The sequence below is a fragment of the Mobula birostris genome, chromosome 3 (genome assembly GCF_030028105.1).
Source record: "Mobula birostris isolate sMobBir1 chromosome 3, sMobBir1.hap1, whole genome shotgun sequence".
In the NCBI taxonomy this organism is placed as follows: domain Eukaryota; kingdom Metazoa; phylum Chordata; class Chondrichthyes; order Myliobatiformes; family Myliobatidae; genus Mobula; species Mobula birostris.
The window spans coordinates 82129660-82150864 of NC_092372.1; the positions used below are offsets into that span (position 1 = coordinate 82129660).

The following is a 21205-nucleotide window of genomic DNA, read 5'->3' on the forward strand; positions in this document are numbered from 1 at the left end:
ATCGCTCAGAGGACTTACAAACTCCTTCCTCACTCTAAATGCTGAAGGGTCATATGTGAAACTGTCAGCTGCTCATCATTTTAGGAAAAGGAGGATCAGATGGTGCAAATATGTGGAATAATTGAATAATTGTGGAATTTGCCAGCAGTCCTTCATTCTGTCATTTTTATTATTTATTCAATGTAATTGGTTTCATTTTAGACCATATTCAAAGTCATTTTCAGCATGATATTTTAAAATTAAAACATCTCTGCTGTCCCTGATTTGAATTGGATATTTTATTGCATAATATTCTTATAAATGATTAAAATAATGGAAAACGTAAGGTGACCCCCCCCCATGAAACCGTGCATTTTTATGCTAAATATTATTGTAAGGATGTGCACTTAAGTGTTTATCAATTTACCTCACTTTCAATAATCATTTTCCTGGATTTTAAAATTGTTTCAGCCCAGACAACTCACAGAATATGAGTTGGTAGGTATTTTTAAGATCTATAAATTAGTCAACAAAACTGATTAATAAGCTAATATAGTTTTGTACGATATAATGAAATTTCACTGATATACACACAAAATATTTCAATGTATGTATATATACACATTCTCTAATGAATGAATTATCCCTTGGAATGACTTTCAAAAATATAGCAGTTTCCAATCATCATCAAAAAAGATGTTGCTTCTGAATGTTATCTTTTTTGGCCTCATTTTCACTTAATGAATGGAATTTAACACTGATGAAAACTAAAATGCAGCTTTTTTGTTTAAACATATGCTGAAGAAGAAAAACAACCTCTTGTGTCTCTCCTCTGCTAAAGGCATTGATTGCTCTTGAAATTGTTGTACAGCATCTGTTACTCTCCAGTACTTCAGCCAGTGAACCATTATACATTTGCCAGCTTTGACAATATGTACCAGAATGCTATTGCCATTGAGGAACACGGACCCAAACCTGATATTGCCTTCATGCGGTTTCCAAACAAGATTACTTCCTTCAATGGCAGTTAGGAAAATCTCATTATTTTTACCTCTGCAATCACATGCTTTGATCGTACCAGCAACTGCACTGATAATATTAACTTTAGAAATCAACTCCATAAGCTTTTCAAACACCTAAGGTAAGGTACTAGATTGAGACTAAGGAGGCAATTGCTAAGGCGTGAAGGGCTTTGCAATGTCTGTGACTTCCAGAATAAACCTGGAGTAAGAGATTACTTTGAAAGCTGATAACTTGGTGGTGCTTTAGATAGTGGCTGATGATCTGGGCTAAGAAGCTGTGTAGGGAGCTGATATTGAGCTAAAGACATATGAGATCAGCGGTTGACCCTGGGATTATTTATTTCAGAAAAAAGAGGGGATGTAGAAGATACTTGTGAAGTGTTCAAGATCCCTGAGATAAATGGAGCTCTGTAGTAAATTTGTGATTGCAAGAACTTTGCAATTAGGGATGCAGCTTGAAGAGAGCTGATGGAGAGTCAGTTTAACCATATAACCATATGACAATTACAAATTCAATTACATTAAAAACTAGACAATGATGTCTGGATAGTTAGTGTAAAATAATAATTGGGAACTGTATTAGAATTACAGATAAAAAAAACTACTAAGTACTAGTTTTGAGACTAGTCAATTGAATTGTGAAACATTTCCAGTCATGTATTCCTTTTCATCTGAAGTACTTCATTAAGCACCGTACAAGAATGGTTTGCATTATGATAAAATTAAAATCATGTTATGATTTCCAGTCTAGATGACTGCAAGGTATTTGTCTATTTAGATTAGATACAGTTGAAATTTGTTTTAAAGCGTAAATGTACCAGATAATTGAAGATATCCTATCGTGTAGAAAGCTATACAATATTTATACAAGCAAGGACAACTTGAAAGACAACTAATTTGATAACAGAAATCCCTTTGTTGGAAAAGAAAACTTGGTGTTCACTGGTAAAAATTTAAGTAAGTTGTTGAGGATATATGTTAAACACATTCGATAGATACTGTGGAATGGAATTTTATCTTTACAATAATCTCGCTTGCTCATTTGCTTTAGAACCAAGTTATGTTCATTCATTTGAAATCAAATTGCAGAAACTAAAGGTCAAAGAATATGATTCATTGTTCAGTTTTCATCCATAATTTGATAAAATTGGAAAAACAAATCTGTGCTATGTTATGAAGAAATGCAGGGGCAGAGTATGAATTTTAATTCCGAGTGCCTCATTTATTAGATCCATGGCAGAATGCAGCATTGTAAATGAAACTAGGAATTGACACTTAACTACGTCTCTGACTTTTAAGTGGGAAATGGGTGTGGAGCAACTGTCAGCAAATATTCAAACCTCAGACAAGTGTGTAGAAAAGGAACCCAGGAGAGATATGGTGGTAATCATTGACAGGAGAAACTTAAATTTTCCTTTTGTTTTATCCAGTTCCTTGAATAACTATAATAAACCTGACTTCAATAGTGTCTTCTGCTACCAATTCACTTCCAATATTAGTGTGGAAAGTCACTGAGTCTTCATTCAAAGTTAAACGTACAGCTCTAGTCTGTACATTTAAAGGAAACCTTTGCAGTTTAAAGCAATTGCTAATGCTGCCTACTCAGAGCACTCGGTTAAAATGAAGGATGGAATGATCCATTCAAGACAGTAATTCATCTGGCCAATTTAAAGATCTACTGTATAGGACCTGCTAAGTTTGGTCTGACTTCATACTAAATATTTATTACACTTTAATCAGAATTTCACTGTCTGCAATTGTCACCTTCAATTGCTACTTCCCAGAATCTTTTCTAAGCAAGAGCGAGGAGGACCCAGCCTAGCCTGACTCCAGGTGACAGGTCAGAAGAGGTCTTGGTTTGTGAATCTTTGCTTTTACAGCTAGCAAAGCCCTGACCCTAGTTTTGACTCTGTCAAAGTCTTAATGTTTCTGAATACCTTTGCTGTTGAGACATCTAAATTTAAAATAAAAACTTAAATTATTAATAGTTTTCTTTTAAACCAGCTAGAATGGTTTTTGGTAATAACTCTGTATCTCCCTCTGCAAATGGATCCTTGACTTCCCCTTCAGGAGATCACAGTCAGTAATAACATCTCGTCCCCTCCAGGCAGCATCCATGGGGAAGAATAAAGAGCCAATCTTTCAGCCTGAGACCCTTCATCGGGACAATATGCAGTATGTTTACAATAAAAATAAATGGGCTGGACTGATATATAGATAGGTTACACAGTAGCCTAGGTAGTAAAGCTCCAGTGACCTGGGTTCGATCCTGATTTCCAGTGCTGTCCATGTGGCGTTAGTACGTTCTCCTTGTGACTACGTGGGCTTCCCCTACTGCTCCAGTTTCCTCCCACATCACAAAGACGTGTTGGTCAGTAGTTAATTGACTGCCCTATAACAACTAGGCGGGCAACAGGAGAATTAGAGGGAATAGGTGTGGTGGGAGCAGCAAAGCAAGGGTTAAAATGGTGTTCTGACAGAACAGTGTGCAGGCGCTGTACTGTCTGAAGCTGAACCAAACCTTTGAGAGCTGGTCTCCCCTTTTGTTCAGCCTTTTCTGAGTGTGGAGTTTCAGTAAGGTAAGGGTCTTTTTAGAACAGAGATGATGAGGTATTTCTTTAGATAGAAGCTGCTGCTGAATCTGTGGAAGTCGTTGCCACAGATGTCTGTGGAAGCCAAGCCACTGGGTATATTTAAAGTGAAGCTTGATAGGTTCCTGATTAGTAAGGGTGTCAAGAGTTATGGGGCGAAGGTAGGACAATTGAGCTGAAAGGGATAATAAATCAGCCATGGTGGAATGGCAGAGCAGACTCAATGGGGCAAATAGCTTAATTCTGCTCCTGTGACTTATGGTCTCATCAACCTGTGAACATTAGCTCATTATTCCTCTTTTGCACTATCTATCTATCTATCTATTTATCTATTTCTCTATCTATTGTAAATTATAATAATTGTTATGTATTGCACAGTAGTCCTGCTACAAATTTCATGATATACAGTATGTCACTGATCATAAATCTGACTATAATTCTGATCATTTTTACAATCTACCCATAATTGAAAAAAGAACTAGCTTGCTACTTGTCTTCCAAACAGCCAGACAATCTACACTTGAATTTAGGGACTGTCATGTCCTGCTCTGTATCGACCATGGTATAGTATTCAAGAACAGCCTGGAGAATGGGCACACTGATCTAATTGCTTAGGAAACCCAGCAACATCTGATCCTGCCATTGGAATCAACCATGGGAGCCTAGGAGGGAGCAGACATGGGAAATGATCAACTGCACTTGCTCCCTGGTAGTTTTTTAATTGTTCACACAGGAATCACAAAATTTATGCTGAGAAATCTGGGCCATTATTTTCCCTTCATTTCTGAAATTGATATTGAGATAACATTTCTGAATAATGCCTGTTTTGTAAGAGAGTTAACCAACTGAAAGACTAGTATTAATTATATGTATGGTTTACAGTTATGGAGCAATAACTCTGTCATTGTAGCATTTTAACGGGAAAAGTAGTGTCATGCTCTAATGGTCAGAGTTGCAGTGTGTGAGTACATTAGCATTCAGGTCCACCTAGATTTTATCTGCTAAGTTTGTTGAAAGGTCAATATTTGAAATATGAATTCTAGTCATCTATGTTTAAACAGCAATAATATCTGAAAGTTCCAGTCCTTTCATTGCACAGCTATACTATGTACTAATGCTATGTTTTCTTTAAGTTGCAGTCTGTTTCTATGACAAATAAACTGGAGGTTTATGTTTGGATTGAAAATCATGCGAGCAGCAATTAAAAGATCCTTTCTCTTTTGACAGAAGATGGATGAAGAAAATGAGGCCAACTTGTTGGCTGCTCTAACGGAGACACTAGACAGCATCCCAATAGATGAAGATGGACTGCCATCATTTGATGCACTGACAGATGGGGATGTGACCAGTGTCAATGGTCCTAGCCCTCCTTCAACGCCTGACGGCACCCCTCCAACTCTGGAGGCTGAAGAGCCGTCTCTAGTAAGAATCCTTCCTACTGTTTAGCAAGAATTGGATGAGCCTCTGGCTTCTCGCTGCATGGGTATGATGTAGTCAAAATAAGGTTTGGATTTTTAAATTATGCCCACAAGGAAAATGAACGTAATGAATGCCTCAAAAATATAAGTTTAAGAAGATATGCTGCATTTTAAAAACAGGTTATATAGTAACTTGGGTACATTATTTCAAAAGGCTTCTATATATCCACATATGTAAGTATGTTTCTCTCATTCACAATTTGCTATCAACTATTTCTGAAATGATTAAAAACAACGCAGCATAGAATCTTGCAACTGGAGTAATTTGAATGACTCATGATTGGATGAAAAATTGTTTACACAAAGAGACCACATATTTCATGCCTTGTTTAAATTTTCCACCTATTTGATTGTATTTTTCCAGTTGAAGAAGCTTTTGCTGGCTCCTGCTAATTCCCAGTTTATCTACAATGAATGCAATGGAGGCAGCTCACACATTCATGCGACCAGTAATAACAGGATTATATCAAGCCCTGCTGTTGTCAAGGTACATATTAATGGTGTAATCAGTAATTTTTGTCCAGGTCAGAAAGAAATATTTTATTCTTTAAAGAATGAGAGTGATTGCAATATAAACTAATGAACTTCATATTCTGCAATGATTGAAAATCCTGATGAATTATTGACTTTTATTTCAATAAAAACTTGTGGATTACTGACTTTAATTGTATATGAAAGAAAAAATCAGTAAGAGCATATATAATAATAGGAATGACTAAAATTATTACACTTGGCATACACTTTCAGATTGGACTACCTTGTATTGTATTTCGGAATATTGACTCTGTCATAGCATGTCAAGTGCATTGTAGCTATGGGGCTGAAGAACATTAGGCAAGGCTGTTCCACTATTGCAGAAATGTATTGTCTAGGCATATAATGTCTACAAAGAAGACAAATTCAATCTATCATATTCCTGCCCCATCAGTCTAACTTTTACCATCAGCAAGGTAAGGTAAATAGTCCATCAGTGGTGGCAAATTTCACCAATATCTTCTCACAAGTGAAAATCAAAAGAAACCACAGTGGCTGTAAATTGGTAGGATAAACAAAATATGCTAGAAATACTCAGCAGGTCAGGCAACATCAGGATCCTTTCATCAAAAATGAGAAAGAAGGAAGATGCTCTTGGATGTTAAATTTTCTACACAAATAGATCAAAAGTTATCACCCTGGAGGGAATAGCACACCTTGTCTTTCCACAAAGCCTTTTCAACATTTATAAACATCATTCAGAAGTATTATACAGGTAATACAGTTCATTTGCAATTGCAAATCCAGTGACATTCAAGATAATATGAACATTGGTTTCTCTAACTTCTCCCCCCTTCCCTCTTCTTTCCTTTTCCATTCCCCATTCTGTCTCCCCTCTCACCCCTTCTCTTCACCTGACTATTACCTCCCTCTGGTGTCCCTCTTCTTTCCCTTTCTGCATTGGTGCATTCTCCTCAACTATCAGATTCCTCCTTCTTCAGCCCTTTACCTTTTCCACCAATTACCTCCCTTGGTGTCTCTTCCTTCCCTTTCTGCCATGGTCCACTCTCCTGTACTGTCAGATTCCTCGTTCCCTTTCTGCTACAGTCCACTCTCCACTCCTAACAGATTCCTGCTTCTGCAGTCCTTTACCTTTTCCCCCTGTTACCTCCCAGCTTCTTACTTCATCTCCCCTCCCCCATCCACCCGCCTTCCCCTAACCTGGCTTCATCTATCACATTCCAGCTTATACTCCTTCCCGTCCTCCACCCACTCATCCTGGCTTCTTTCCCCTACTTTTCCAATACCGATGAAGGGCTTTGGCCTGAAACGTTGACTCTTTATTCCTCTCCGTAGTTGCTGCCTGATCTGCTGTGTTCCTCCAGCACTTTGTGTGTGCTTTTCAGAATATTACCTGTTTCATTAGAAGAGTCCTATTCCCCTGCTGTTTCTCTCCAGTGCTGTAAGTTATTCTCATAGGGGCCTATCCAATGTCCGTTTCAAGGCCTGATTGATTCTGTTTGCACCATTTTTACAAGCAATAAATTCCGGCACACAATTACTTCTGCATGAAAATAATTGTCTCTCCTCCTTCTTGTAATCTTTTGGTCAAAAATTTAAACATTGCCCTCTGGTCCCTGAAACATCCATTAAAGGAACAGTTATCCTCCATCTACCATGTCTAAACCATTCATGTTCCTGTTTCATGTTCATGTTTAACACAATATTATTATGTTAAAGCAGAGCAGTATGGCTGTTGCTCAAAATTGTGGGAAAATGATGCATGGATTTTGAAGTTCGTTTCCCTTCTTGAACCAATAGCCACACTTTAACCCAAGGCCAGCACTCACAAAATGATTAAAATTTTCTGTGATCTCATTGAATTAATAATATCCCATATCTGGCCTAGTTATTTAGTATAATCAGTTTTTACTTTTTTTGCCTTGCTGTGATAGTGTATATGCTTATTATCTGCTGAATTGCTATTCATGGATCCCTCGCCGGTAAGTATGACCTGAGGTCAGATCAAAAAAAAATTTGAGACAGCCCAAAAGAGTGGGCACATGTAAAGATGTATTCTCCTCCACATGACTTTGTTTTACAAATAAATACAAAGCCAACAGAAGAATTATAACATTCTGCCTCCTCCCCACTGCCAGCTTCTTTTCCTTCCAATCTCCATCTCCAGTTGTTGGTGCAGAAGAAACCAGCTGACCCCACACAAGGCACCACTATTCAAGGAAGATATTGAGTGCCACGTTATTTTCACTTGCAATGGTGCAGTGTTCAAGATTACTCTATCAAACATATGATAGTATTACTTCTTGTATTGTTACATTAACTTACTGTGTACTTACAGATTTTAATGTGTTTTCTGAGTGGCGGGTGAAGATGCGGAGTTTATAGAAAGCAAACATTATACTAGCAACCTAATTCTTCTATTAACAGTTGATCTATTGATTAAGATTTAACAGTGCAAATTGTTTCCTTCTGCCTTTAAAAGGTGGAGCAAACTTCAAGTCTAAAGGCAAGGAATATTTGCCATCAGCAGAAATCACAGGCCCAGCGTCGCCGATGCACAGAACTGCTCAAATATTTGACTGCTAATGATAGCCCTCCTCAGTCTCGAATAAATGAGCACAAACTTAGTAGTAAAGACAAAAGCATCTCTAAAAAGAAGACACAGTTGCAATCCCAGCAATCATATAACCTGCAAGGTAAGAAGAAAGCCTACAATAAAATCATCATCATAAATTTGTGTTTTTATGCATATTTTTCTGGGTTTGTGGTGTCAGTGTCAGCTTCTTACTTCAATGGGAGTCAAACCACAAATCTCTACATCTGCTGGTATAAGCATCTGGATCCTTAAATCATCCAAAGCCATGAGGTTCAAAACCCAGCAGGAGAAACTAAAATTAAGTTATTATTAAATTAATTTGAACTAGGAGAAGAATAATCAATGATATCCTGGAAACTTCTGGAATGATGTAAAGGACAATTTGGTTCATTAATATAATTCAGAAAAGAAAATCTGAGATACTTTCCTGGTCTAGCCTGTAGGTGACCCCAGACAAATTATGATGAATTACATTGATGCTAAGTTCTCTAGACAACTGCCAATTAGTTGCAGAGTATATACTAACACATTATAGACTTCTGCATCTGGACCCTACAGCTTATGAGTGTATAATGATCCTGACGTATCTAACTTCCTGTCACATCAGTAATCCAGCACAGAGTCCCAGGGTGACTCTTAGTGAAGAACTGAGCCAAGCGGAAAGATTTTCATATGACACTCTCACCAACAATGATGGAACAGTGACTAAGTCCTTAGTTTTAGGAAAATTTTTGAGGATAATAGATAATCAGGAAAACAGGGAGGATCACTTTCTTCCACCCTAAGCTTGTACAGGTAGATGTAGCGATCTCATAGTGTAATGCTATGAGATCTCTTTCATTCACCTCAGAACATTATTGGCGTGAATATTACCTGTAGAGTAAGGAAAGCTTTTTTTTAATCAAAATTCTCTAACACAGGGATCCCTCAGAACCTGCAGTGGTGCAACAAATTGGGCTTTTCTTCCCTCTTGTTAAAGGTTTTCAAGCAAAATTTTCAGCTGCTGTGTATTTCTATCATTTTCTGATTATATAGAGTAAACACAAGTTTTTTTGTTTAATCCTGTTGGTTACAAGAATTTTTTTTGCTGTTATTTAATCAGGAAAGGAAATGTAAAATACCATGTATTTAAGGTTATTAATGATTCATTTAGCTTTGTTTTCAATTTTGACAGCAAGACCAACAACTCTTTCTCTGCCCTTGACACCAGAATCATCAACGTAAGTGTTTCAAAATAATATCGGACTGCTCATATTTGGAAGAGCAATGCATTTGATACTTTTTTAACTGCAAAAATATTAAGCAACTGAAAGGAATAAAACACCTTTTTTAGTGATCCAAAAGGTTCCCCATTTGAAACCAAGACCATTGAACGTACGTTGAGTGTGCAACTTTCTGGTACTGCTGGTAAGGCTCCTTTTTTGCTTCATTTTATATTATCAATTAATTCTTCATTAAAGTTGAATTAATGATTCAGTAACAGGAATACATTTTCCAGAAATAGTGTTGTTTTCTTGGTATATTCTCCAGAGTGTTTTATGATAGATCTTTGTAAGCTAACTTTCACTGAGAAGTTCTCATTATTGATTTTTCCCTATACAAATTAGCATATGAGCGCCTTAACTATTAAAGGTATTCAGCAGCCACTCGATTTGACAGGACATCTGAGAAGACATAAATGCAGAATAAAATGAGTCTGCTGGGGAAATAGTGTTATACAACTCAGAAAGAGGCAATTTACCCCAGTGAGTTCATGCCATCCATCAGCACCCTTTCACACTAATCCCATGCTTTGCTAACAACTTGCTACACACATTTACCTCAAAAGCAAAAATAAATGACCCAGTTCCAATATGTTTCTAATATTCCAAAATGCTTTACAACTGCAAATGCTTAATTGGACTAGAAATTCATCTCCATAATGCCAACTGATACTTTTGCTTTGCGATGTTGAAAATTGTATTAATGATTCTTTTTTACACATAATTGTGAATGTCTTAGCAATCTGTTGCTAATATCACATGCTCATTTTTAGTGAGTTTTTTTTATTCTTGGTAGCATTATTTGCCTTGTTCTCGCTTACCCAAAGGATATCAATATTAGTGCACTACCCAAAACTGGTCATCAGCAAAACTTTTGTCCATTTTGGTCAAGAGGTAACAAGTCATTGTAGGAAAACCAATTTGTTTCTAATGCTAGAGACTCAAAACAATGTCATTGAAATGAAGAATCACTCTGAACCTCTACTCATTGACAAGACTACTGCATATCACACTATAAACTCATGGGTTAATTCACAAGTTAATTCTAACTCATGTATCTTCAGTTACTCCTCTGTAGATAAAATTACTTCTCTTTATGGACTACTTACACTTAAAATTAAGCTTTCCACCTTCAACAACTTTTTTACAAAAGAGAATTTCTAAGTATTTGTCTGAAAACTTTTTTTTGTTGTTTAGTATGGAGGTGAAATCTAGGCTTCTGCAAAACATGTAGTTACTATGGCGATCATCACCCTACATTTTAACTGCCCAGAAAAGTATGCAGGAAATGACCAAAGTCTAGAGAGGCTACTCTTTCAGTAAAACAGTCACTTATGAAATCTGTGACATCCTTAGATGTTCAGTATCCAAGAGAGCTTCACAATCAATGTCAAACTTATCATTACACCCAGATTTCTAGCCTTAGGATCATTACAGGCTGCTGCTGATGATTTGTGCTTCATCTTACTGTTTGCTGCCGATTTAGAGAGGTCACCTACATTTCTTACAGAATTTGCAAAGTTACCTTCAATTTTTGTGGACTTCCCTAAAATACAGGCACCCAAGACTGTATTCATATGATAATCTTCTTTGTAGAGACCTTGGTAGCAACTTCTTGCAGACACATATGATTGTGGTTGTGGAAAGTCTTTCTGAATTTTTAGCACATAGAACATCTATCCTCCAAGTAATGTTTTAATGTCTCTGTTTGGATCTAAGAGCACTCTTCCCTTCCCTCTGCTGAAAGTGTGGCAGCCATTCCCGAAGCAGTGGCATGTTACTGTAGATGGAGAAGTGCTGGCCACTGAGATCTCAGCTACAAGATTAAGTGCTGGTGGCTGGGTGGCAATGCAATGAGTAGCTCAAACTAAAAGTGAGAGAGCATTTTGTCATGCTAGGAAACATGACAATGCTGTTGAATGAACCTTACAGTAGAGGCCTGTGATCTTTATGGTATTTTAAAACAGTATTAGAGCATCACATGATGCTGCTTTGCTGTCAGTGAAAAGTAAAAAGAAAATTTTAGGCTATTGGGCCTACAACCATCTGGTAAACATAACCTATTATTACCCCAGTTTTTCCTCATGCAAATGCTCATTAAATCAATAATAAAGGCATACACTGCACATTATATTTTACACAATACCTGGTAATTCAATGTTTATTATATGCTTTTGTTATTGTACTTTTCATAATTACCATAAGTAATTCAATATTCATAAGTGTTGATAGCCACCAGCCTACCAGCCATCAAGAAAGATACATAAAGCAAGATGCCAGAAAAAAGCCAGTAACATCATAAAGGATCCCACCCACCTTGCTCCTGGACTGTTTACCCACTCCCATCAGGGAGGAGGCTATGTAGCATCCATGCTGGGTTCATCAGACTCAAAAACAGTTACTTATCTCAAGCAGTAAGGCACCTCCACTCACCACACCCCCCCCCCCACTATTACTTTATCATTTCCTGCCAGAGTTACCTTATGTACAGACACTCCTGTGCCTAGCATCCCTTTATGTGCATACGATCAGTCTACGTATTCAAGCTATCCCATATAGTTATACTTATTGTGGGTTTTCCTTTTATTACTGTGCTCTTTATCTTATTGTGTTTCTTTGTGCTGTTTTGGATCCGGAGTAACAATTATTTCATTCTCCTTTACACTTGTGTACTGGAAATGACATTAAACAATCTTCAATCTTGAATCTTGGAATGCTGGTGGAGAGGAAGAAGCAGTCAGCATTTCAGGCTGAGGCACTTCCTCCGGACTCATGAAAGGTCTCAGCTCGAAATGTTGAATATTTATTCCTCTCCATAGCTGCTGCCTGACCTATTGAGTTTCTCCAGCATTTTGTGTGTGTTGCTCTGGGTTTCCAGCATCAAAAGAATCTCTTGTGTTTATTAATTCAACATTTCCATTTCACTGAAGTATTATAGAGCATGGTGTAAACTGAACATTCAATAAGGAGCAGTGGAATGCAGTATTTATTTCTTTCATGAGGCTCACTGCTATAACTCATTCACAGTTTTCTCATTTGTGAGTTATATTCTCTTTTCTCAAACATTTCATGAAACATAACTGTGTGTTTGCAGTGACTGTATAAGATTTGTGCTTTGATCAGTTAAAGCACTTTTCATAACCACTTTTAAGAGTTGAAAAATTGGATTTAAAATGCTTCCTTTATGCTACATTACATCCAATTTATGCAATGGGATCCATAATTTGAATACTTTGAATAGGAATTCAAGTCTATTTGGGTCGTATAATAGAAATGCTTAACCTCTATATGGATGATCTATAATGAACATCATGCCTTTTGCACTATTGTATCTTATACCTAAAAGAAAATTTCTGTGTTAGTAATGTGATTAGTTTTAGTGTGTGCTTTGTGAATGTTTGTTTACAATGCTGGAAGCATTGCAGAGTCCCTGGTCTGACAATTAGGCAGACCATAATGTGTCTGATCTTATTGACTCAAAGCAATTGAAATAAAATCAAAGTAATGGTTAGAAGGTGAAAGTAATGGATGGGGGATTGGCTAAAGGATAATAAACTGAAAGTAGCAATGAGTTTTCTAGTTGGAAGACCTAGCAATAGGGTCTTTTGGAATTAGTACTGTATCAGTAGTTTAAAGTTTTTTTTAATAACTTTGATGGATGGAAAAGGTGGTGTGTTGGGACCAGAGGTGAGAGTGGGTTCGGTTCTGCCCACTGCTCTGTGATGTTTTCCTGGCTCTGCGCTGAACTGAGCCTAAGGCTGTGGCCTGCTTTGTCTGCTCCCGGCTTTGTGTCTGTGGACTCACTTTCATTCTGAATGCTGTTTGCCTACTTTCATTGTTTGATGATTTGTTTTTTTCTCTCTATCTGCAAATTGGGTGTTTTACTGTCTTTTTTATGGGTTCTTTTGGGTTTGTTTGCTTTGTGGCTGCCTGTAAGGAGACGAATCTCAAGTTTGTATAATGTATACATACTTTGGTAATAAAGATACTTTGAACTTTAAGCTGTAAGCAGGTAAAGAGCAATGCATCAGTGTTTGTTAATAATACAAAATAAGCTTGGAAAGTAACAGTGGGGAGGATGCAAAACCCTGCAGTAAAATATGCTGTTGTACTACAGTAAAATAGAAGTTAGTGTTAAGAAGAGAACCGATTTGATTATAATGTGAAAAGCTGTATAGCATTTTGAATGATCGGATGTCATTAGAATTTGGTGTACAGAGCGAACGTGGTGTGCTACCGTATGAGATGTAAAACATTAATTGTGCGGGTAGAGCAGGCAATTACAAATACTAATGGTAAAATGGCTTTTATTTCCAGGCTGTTCAAGTCAACAAATCAAAAAGCCTTGGTACATAACGTGGATGCAGTAGATGCAACAGTGACATTAATCATTGTGCAATACATATTTGACCGAATGGGTACCCAATTGGACCATGCATGTATAACATTGAAGCAATGGGAACCATGAGCAGGAAAGCACAGAAAGATGTAATCCCATCTGTGTGCAATTTCCTACCTTGCGCCTTTATTGGGGAGTTATTTACAGAGGAAACAGATGGGGTCAGTTCAGCTGCAGTAATGGGCCTGATCTTGAATTATCATTCAGCTGAAGCCTTCTACATTATTTTTACTCGACACCCAGCACACCAATTGTCTCCCCAGGAATCTGCCCCTGCCACCACAACACCACCAAAGATCAGCAAAGTGGTTGGGTGCGTATTCCATTGTCCTCCTCAGCAGTCTTCATGCCATTTCATCCCACTGTCCATTATTTCCATCGTTTGAACAGTGGAGCACTTTAAAAGCTCCAGCTACCCTGGAAGGATATGCTGCATAGTTCATATTACATGTAAATTCTGAATTAAAATGAACATAACTACACACAAGTTAGCAAGTTGAACTACCTATGCATACGATGCCCTTCATAATGAGTGTTGATGAAAATAATTTTATGGCAATAGCAGAAGAAATAATGTGGATTTCCTCCATGCTGCTATTTCAGTACGTTTTTCAGGTATTTTAATTTCTAAATCCTGGATGTTTCAAGCTGTAAGATAAGGATCAAAAATTATTCTCAAATACATGGGATACTGTAGCAGTTGAGAATTAGACTGCTTCTAAATTAAGATTCCACTGAAGACTGGGTTTACCACCTACACATTGCTCATTTAGCATTGGCATTCACAACCAATTTTCTACTCTACGGTATTATAGAGGCATGTTACAACACTGGAAAGAGCTAATTAAAATTAAAATCTGTCAGGGAAGTTGAAGATGAGTTTAAATGAGAGAAAAAACAATTTACAAATATAAATATGAATTAAATTAAAATTAGAAATAGAAAAATATATATTTTTTTAAATAGTGAATTCTAGTTAATTGGGACACATCAGGACCAGTATATTTTGGCTCAATTAAGTAGTTTGCCCAATTAGCCGAAATTTCATGGAAATAGTAAAAATACGAACTACTGTTTAACTGAGTAGCAAATTATGTATTTAAAAGAAATACTGAACAAATTAGAACACAAGCAATATTACTACAGTACTATGAAACTGTGTATTAGTTCCTAATAGTTATTAATGGAGGAATTCACACAGTGTATGCTGTCGTGTACTTCTTGATTGACTGTAAATTAGCAACATCTGTGCAGAAAATACCTTCATTGCCTTCTTACATGAAGTCACTGCTTTTAATTTGGCGTTAGTCAGTCCAAATGAATAACATAACACAAGCATATGACGCTATTGAAAAATTGTTCATTCTAAGCACTGAGTAGTGTCTAATGGCCGCAAAAATGCACACAGCTGATGCTAGTTAGAAACTGTTGCGCACTCCAGATCCTCATTTTCATTGTAACATTCAAGATGATTGTTGATACCTTCAAATTCCTCATAGTCCCTAACTTGTTGAAGTACTGAAATCATTTTATTTTGACTCCTGGCTGCTTCTCACATCTCTAAGCCTGAGTGCTTTAAAACGCAGTGAGCAAAACAGTTTTGAATTGCCTTGCTGCTTATTTCTCACCAACTATCAGTGACAAAAATTACTGCTTTTTGAACACAAACATACACAACTGACTCCATTTAAAAACTGTTTGCTCTAAGTACAGTGTAGTGGCTAATGGTCACACAAGCGCACATGACTGATGCTAGCTAGAAACAGTTTAGCAATGGTCTCCTGTCCCAATTAAGTGGCAAAGTGTTCCAAGTCATCGAACGAAATTCTAGCAATTTTCTCGATTAGTTTTTGTTTTTTAAGACTTGTCTCAAACAAGCGGCTGTTTTGATTAAATAATGGCCGAAATAACTGCAATCCAGTATATTTAATAATAGAAATTTTCTTCATGAATCATGTATACATGGAGTTATCTTTCAGGTACAGTGTGGAGGTGCAAATCTTGGAATAATTTAAGAAGCAGCAGGATAAAGCATTGAGATTCCTTGTGGATGAATGGCAGTTTGCTAATGCTCCCATCTTCCAATTACTGTAAGCTAATTGTCACACTGCCCATTCTTAACTCATTAGCATATTTATGTGATAATGAATACTTATCAGCACATTATGCAATTAAATAAGATTTATACCTTTCAATTCTTTAGTACATTGGTGATTTACATTATTAATGATTATAACATTTACATTGGTGATTGAAAATATCTGTTTTTAGTTAATATAGGCCTTTTCACATTCTATATCTAACTAAGTTTTGTTTACATTTAAAATTCAGTACTCACATCATTCCTAGATCTTTAAAAAAAAAGGACCTAACCACATTTAAGCTAAAAAGAAATCCCTGTGAGATAACATTACAATATTAACAGGGCTATCTCTAGTGTATTATACAAGGCTGACTTGATTGCTATGATGGACAAGAAGTGAGAAGAATAAAGAGAAAAGAAAGAATGGAGCAGTGGGGCACTGAAAAAATGAATGAGAAAAAGGCATTAAAACAGATGTGAAGAAAAAATGAAAGAGAGAAATGTATGAGTGGAGTAGAGAATGATAAACTACTGTCACTAATTAAAAAAGATACTTTGAGAACCACAGTATGGGTGGAAACTTTCACTCTTGCTCACCAATATTATATTTGTCACTAGCAATGCTGGAGTTCAAATCTGTTGCAACGATGAATGCTAACATTCTGAATATCAGAGGAATTACAACTCTACTCACAAATAAAAACATAAAATGCTGGGCCTGACAGCATCTGTGGAATGCTAAACAAAAGTAATGTTTCAAATTGATGATCTCCATTTAGACATCAACATCTGTGAATAAGCAAAGATGAATCAGAATCAATCAGGATTGATAACAAATTCATTGCTGTTTTTCTTGTCCCACACAAGAATATTGATCTCATATATAGAGTTCAAAAATTACATTGGGTCTTATTTACAGTAACACAATTAATGAAGAAATCAATATCCTTGTATTGCATAAAAGCAAAATCATAGAAAAAAAACTGACAGCTTGTCTGTGTCAGGGATAACTCCATAAAAAAATTTGTTCTTGCTTCTGAGACTTCAAAATGTCTGCAAGAACCACAGAAGAAAACTTGCTGGATTTCATTCTTTTACTTTCATCAGACTGGACAAAGTTTGCATTTCTCATGGCCTTACTGCCTAATAATGAAATTTTATGGGGGTGTATCCATGTATGAGAGTATTTTTCTTTTTGCTTCTGACTTAGGAGAGAGAAGAGGCATAACAGATGTTAATTGGGAGTGTGTTCAGCAAGGCCACGTCATTTCCCTTTTCCAAATGCTGCTGATTTGAAAATAAACACCAAAACTATATTTACACTCAGTCTGCTTGAAAGGGTCAGTTGTATTACCTGGCAGATAAGTGAAAGATAGAGAAAGCCCGAGGGAGTAGAGGGCAACATTTGCTCTTTATGACCTCTTCAATCTTTCTGGGTGTGAACCCCAGCAGTGTGCCCTGCTCAGACTGTGGAAAAAAGATTTCCACTGATGTAATAAGCCTCCCAAGTAGAAACATCATCCGTTACCCAAAAAAGTGTTAGGAAATCCCCTTTAGATAGTAATGCAGTGGATTATTGATTCCCCCCCCACCTTAACTGACTACCTCAGTTTCATTGGCCTACTAAATACAAATTATGCAATAGTGATTTTTCTGCATAATGGAATTGTTTTGTATTAGTAAACAAAGAAGCTTGAGACTGTTCATTCGATGTAGATGATACTTCTTTGGAACTATTTCTGAAATCTTTGCAAAACTAGTTCCCTAGAAAATAAGATTTCTCAATTGGCAGCAACTCCTGTAAAGCAGGTGATCAATTTAAATTAATAAGTTAAAACAAGAAGCACTGAAAACATTTTGCAGGCCAGCCTGCATTCTGTGGGAAGAGAAACAAAGCTAACATTTCAGGATGACAAATTAACATAACCTGAATACCATTCTACAGTTGTTTTAACAGTAGATTAAATTCAAAATGCCCACTCAGCCCAGTTATACTGTATATGAGTGGAAATGATGGACAAAGATAAATCAAACTAACTTATTTATCAAATAATCCAAGTAGTGAATGCCAACCAAATCTCACCTTTAAAGAAGTATCAAAACATACAGAGAATGATATCAACTCAAATCAGCAATAATTGCGCTGGAGTCAACCCGTAACTGTCGCTACACTTTCAGCTCCAAAAAAGCAAGCCTAGGACTTATTAACCCTAACTATATGCCTTTGGAATCCGGGGGGTGAAGGGGGTGGGGGGGGGGATAACCGAAGCACTTGGAAGAGGCCTATGTGGTCATAGAGAGAACACACAAACTTCTTACAGACAGCGTTGGGAATCGAACCCCAATCAGTCATCACTGGTGCTGTAAAGTGATGTTGCTAACCGCTATGCTATATTCTTAAGATGCAAAAATTCAACACTTAAGTAGCTAGTTTCATTATATGAATGGCTGAGTCTGGTAAAATTCTGTGCACTTTTAAGTAATTTTACAGTGCTATAAGTATCTATCTCCACGTATAAAATGAGCTTCCATCCTGTATAGAATGGAATTGCACAGCCAAACATCTTGGTTCTGAGAGAAACGATCCTCAGGTTCAATGGATTTGTATCTATCATCTATGCTCACACTCCAGCATTGTACTGATGGAGTACTGTATTGTGTAAAGCACTGTTTTTCACCTGAGATTCATTAGAAGTAAGGGCAGAGCTGATAAAAGATGTAGTTGATAGGCTTACAGCAGAGGAAAGGGGAATGCGAGGAATACTAACTAAATATTTTATTTGATCTTCACAGAGAATGAATTATCTTTTTATAGAGTTCCTATTAAATAACAAAAGGGATAATGGAGGAGAGAATGTTTGGGAACAAATAGAATAAAATAAATTACTTCTGCATTAGAACATTATAGTAGGAGACCCACTATTCCATTGCTAACATCACTCAGGTCTGTAATTTAAATCCTCGGTTTCCAGAATTTTGTGAAGTAAGGAATTGTGTCAAAGAAATGAAAAGTAATCATAATGACTACTCGGAAATAAATTGCAGATATGCCCAAAATATTATGCCAGTTACTGTGACTGCTGTTGCTGATGGACTACTAGTGACCACAGCACTGGGTGAAATGATTGAATGCTTGAAGAAAATTGGAGTTATTATGATCCATCAGCAGTTTATCCTAAAATTTCAGAGATAGCATGCTTAAAAAGTAGGAAAAGAAGAAATTTAAGTTCAATATTATGAAAGTACATGTATGTCACCATTTACAGCCCTGAGATTAATTTTCTTGCAAACATACTCAATAAATTGAATAACCATAGTAGAATCAATGAAAGACTGCATCAAAAGGGTAGACACCAATGTGTCAAAGGCAACAAACTGTGTAAATACAAAAATAAATAATAATGATAAATAAATAAGCAATAAGTATTGAGAACATGAGATGAAGAGTCTTTGAAAGTGAGTCCATGGGTTGTAGGTACAGTTCAGTGATGGGGCAAGTGAAGCTGAGTGAAGTTATCCCCACAGGTTCAAGAGCCTGTGTGAATCATGAAGCTCCTGTACCACCTTCTTGATGGCAGCAGTGAGAAGAAAGCAAGACCTGGATGGTGGGGAGGGCTTTCTCTGTGATAGACTTGGATTTTCTGTTCAAGGGCGTCAGTGTTTCCATAGCAGGTTGTGATGCAGCCAGTCAATATACTCTCCACCATATATCTATGGCTTAATATGGAAAATATGGCTTAAGTCGGAACAGTTCTGGAAGTTATGTGTTAGCATTCTTGGACAAATTGATGATTAGAGTTGAAGGATAAAGAACTCTGTAGATCTGCCAAAAGAGTTGCATTTCTCCACCTGTCTCCTTTCCAGAAAAATTCTCCCTAAAACCTACCCGCTCTTTTATCTCCTGATATGATTTAGCCTTACATTTTATTGGATATACTCTGATGAAACACCATGGGGCGCTTTACTGAAATTATAATACAAATGAATTATATTGTTGTATAACTGATTAAAAATATAATGCATAGAGTACAATGTATTTGTAATACATGTTGAAGTATTTATTGGATATATTCTGAAGACTGAAGTTTTTGTTTTTGATCCTCTGGGGACATACTCAGAGCTTCACACATTTACACTGTGGTGTGTTAAGGTGTACAATGCATGCCTACCTTGTGAACTGCCCCTGTAGGTATATGGCTTTCACTAAAAAAGTGAGTTATGGTTCAGTTATAATTAAAGACACACTTCCGCCCTTGGATTCTTGCGGTGAAAACCATTAGGAATCCTATAAGAAGATAGAACTTGCCTCATTGCAAGTCTCCCTTAGGATTCTCTCCTCAACACCACATCTCAAACTCTAGTGAATAGAATCCTAATACGTCCCATCAGTGTGTCATAACCCTGAAGAATGTCTGTGCACATGAATTCAAGCTAATTACTGACTAGATCAAGATATGTAAATGTGTAAGATAGTGAGTCATCAGTCCTGTTTAACAACTTTCCTGATTTGTACTCCCAATGAAATCATTCATTTGAAATATTAAGTGGGCTATTAATTTGCTTCATTCATATTCAATATTGCTCTCAAGTCATATTCAATCTCAACATGTCTTCATTCTGAAAGGAAAAGTTAGTTCATAATCTTGTTCTTGAGACAGGAGGGACAAGTTATAATATAAGGAGGGAGAGACATCTATTAAAAACAATAATTTTACATTATATTTAGATCCAAAGCTAAATCTAGTGAGATTAAAAGAATGTTTGCAGACAAACTAGGAACTATATAAACATAAGATAGTTAAGGTGCAATCTGGAAGCAGTTTTTCAAATAAAAAGCATTTGAAATTCCATAAAGTTGAAATTTCTTGAAAGAAAATGGAAATTAAACATAAAATGACACCTAAAGGAATCACTTGTCAAATTGACGGCTAGTGGTAAGAAGTGGAATTCTGAACATGTAAAGAAGTAAAAATTGATTAGTAATAAATGTTAAAATAGGATATGAAATGCCTCCCCTGGTGCCAGAGTCAAGGATGTCTGTTCGCAGGACAGGTCATTCTGAGTGGGGAGGGTGAACAGCTAGAGGTCATGGGCCATATAGAATCCAATGATATAGGTAGAATCGGAATGGGGTCCTGCAAAGGGATTTTAGGGAGCTAGGTAGGAATTTAAAAAGCATGTCTTCCAGGGTTGTAATCTTAGGATTGCTACATGTGCCATGTGCTAGTTAAAGTGAGATACAAGACGGTTTGCATCTAAATTAGACGGGAACCAGTGTCTTTGCTGGGAGGTTTCCTGGT

The 21205-nt window shown here is 36.7% G+C and overlaps 1 protein-coding gene across 3 annotated transcripts in view; it reads left to right on the top strand.

The window, feature by feature from the left end:
- Window positions 1-21205, top strand: part of ppargc1a (peroxisome proliferator-activated receptor gamma, coactivator 1 alpha) — a 575483-nt gene that overhangs the window by 512714 nt on the left and 41564 nt on the right. For 2 of the 3 annotated variants that reach the window (XM_072252955.1, XM_072252956.1), the window contains exons 3-7: window positions 4820-5014; window positions 5435-5557; window positions 8048-8261; window positions 9336-9381; window positions 9495-9568. In XM_072252955.1, coding sequence (XP_072109056.1) covers window positions 4820-5014; window positions 5435-5557; window positions 8048-8261; window positions 9336-9381; window positions 9495-9568 — 652 coding nt within the window. Of the gene's footprint in view, window positions 1-4819; window positions 5015-5044; window positions 5076-5434; window positions 5558-8047; window positions 8262-9335; window positions 9382-9494; window positions 9569-21205 lie in introns of those variants that run through there. The other variant, XM_072252957.1, reaches the window with a different exon arrangement.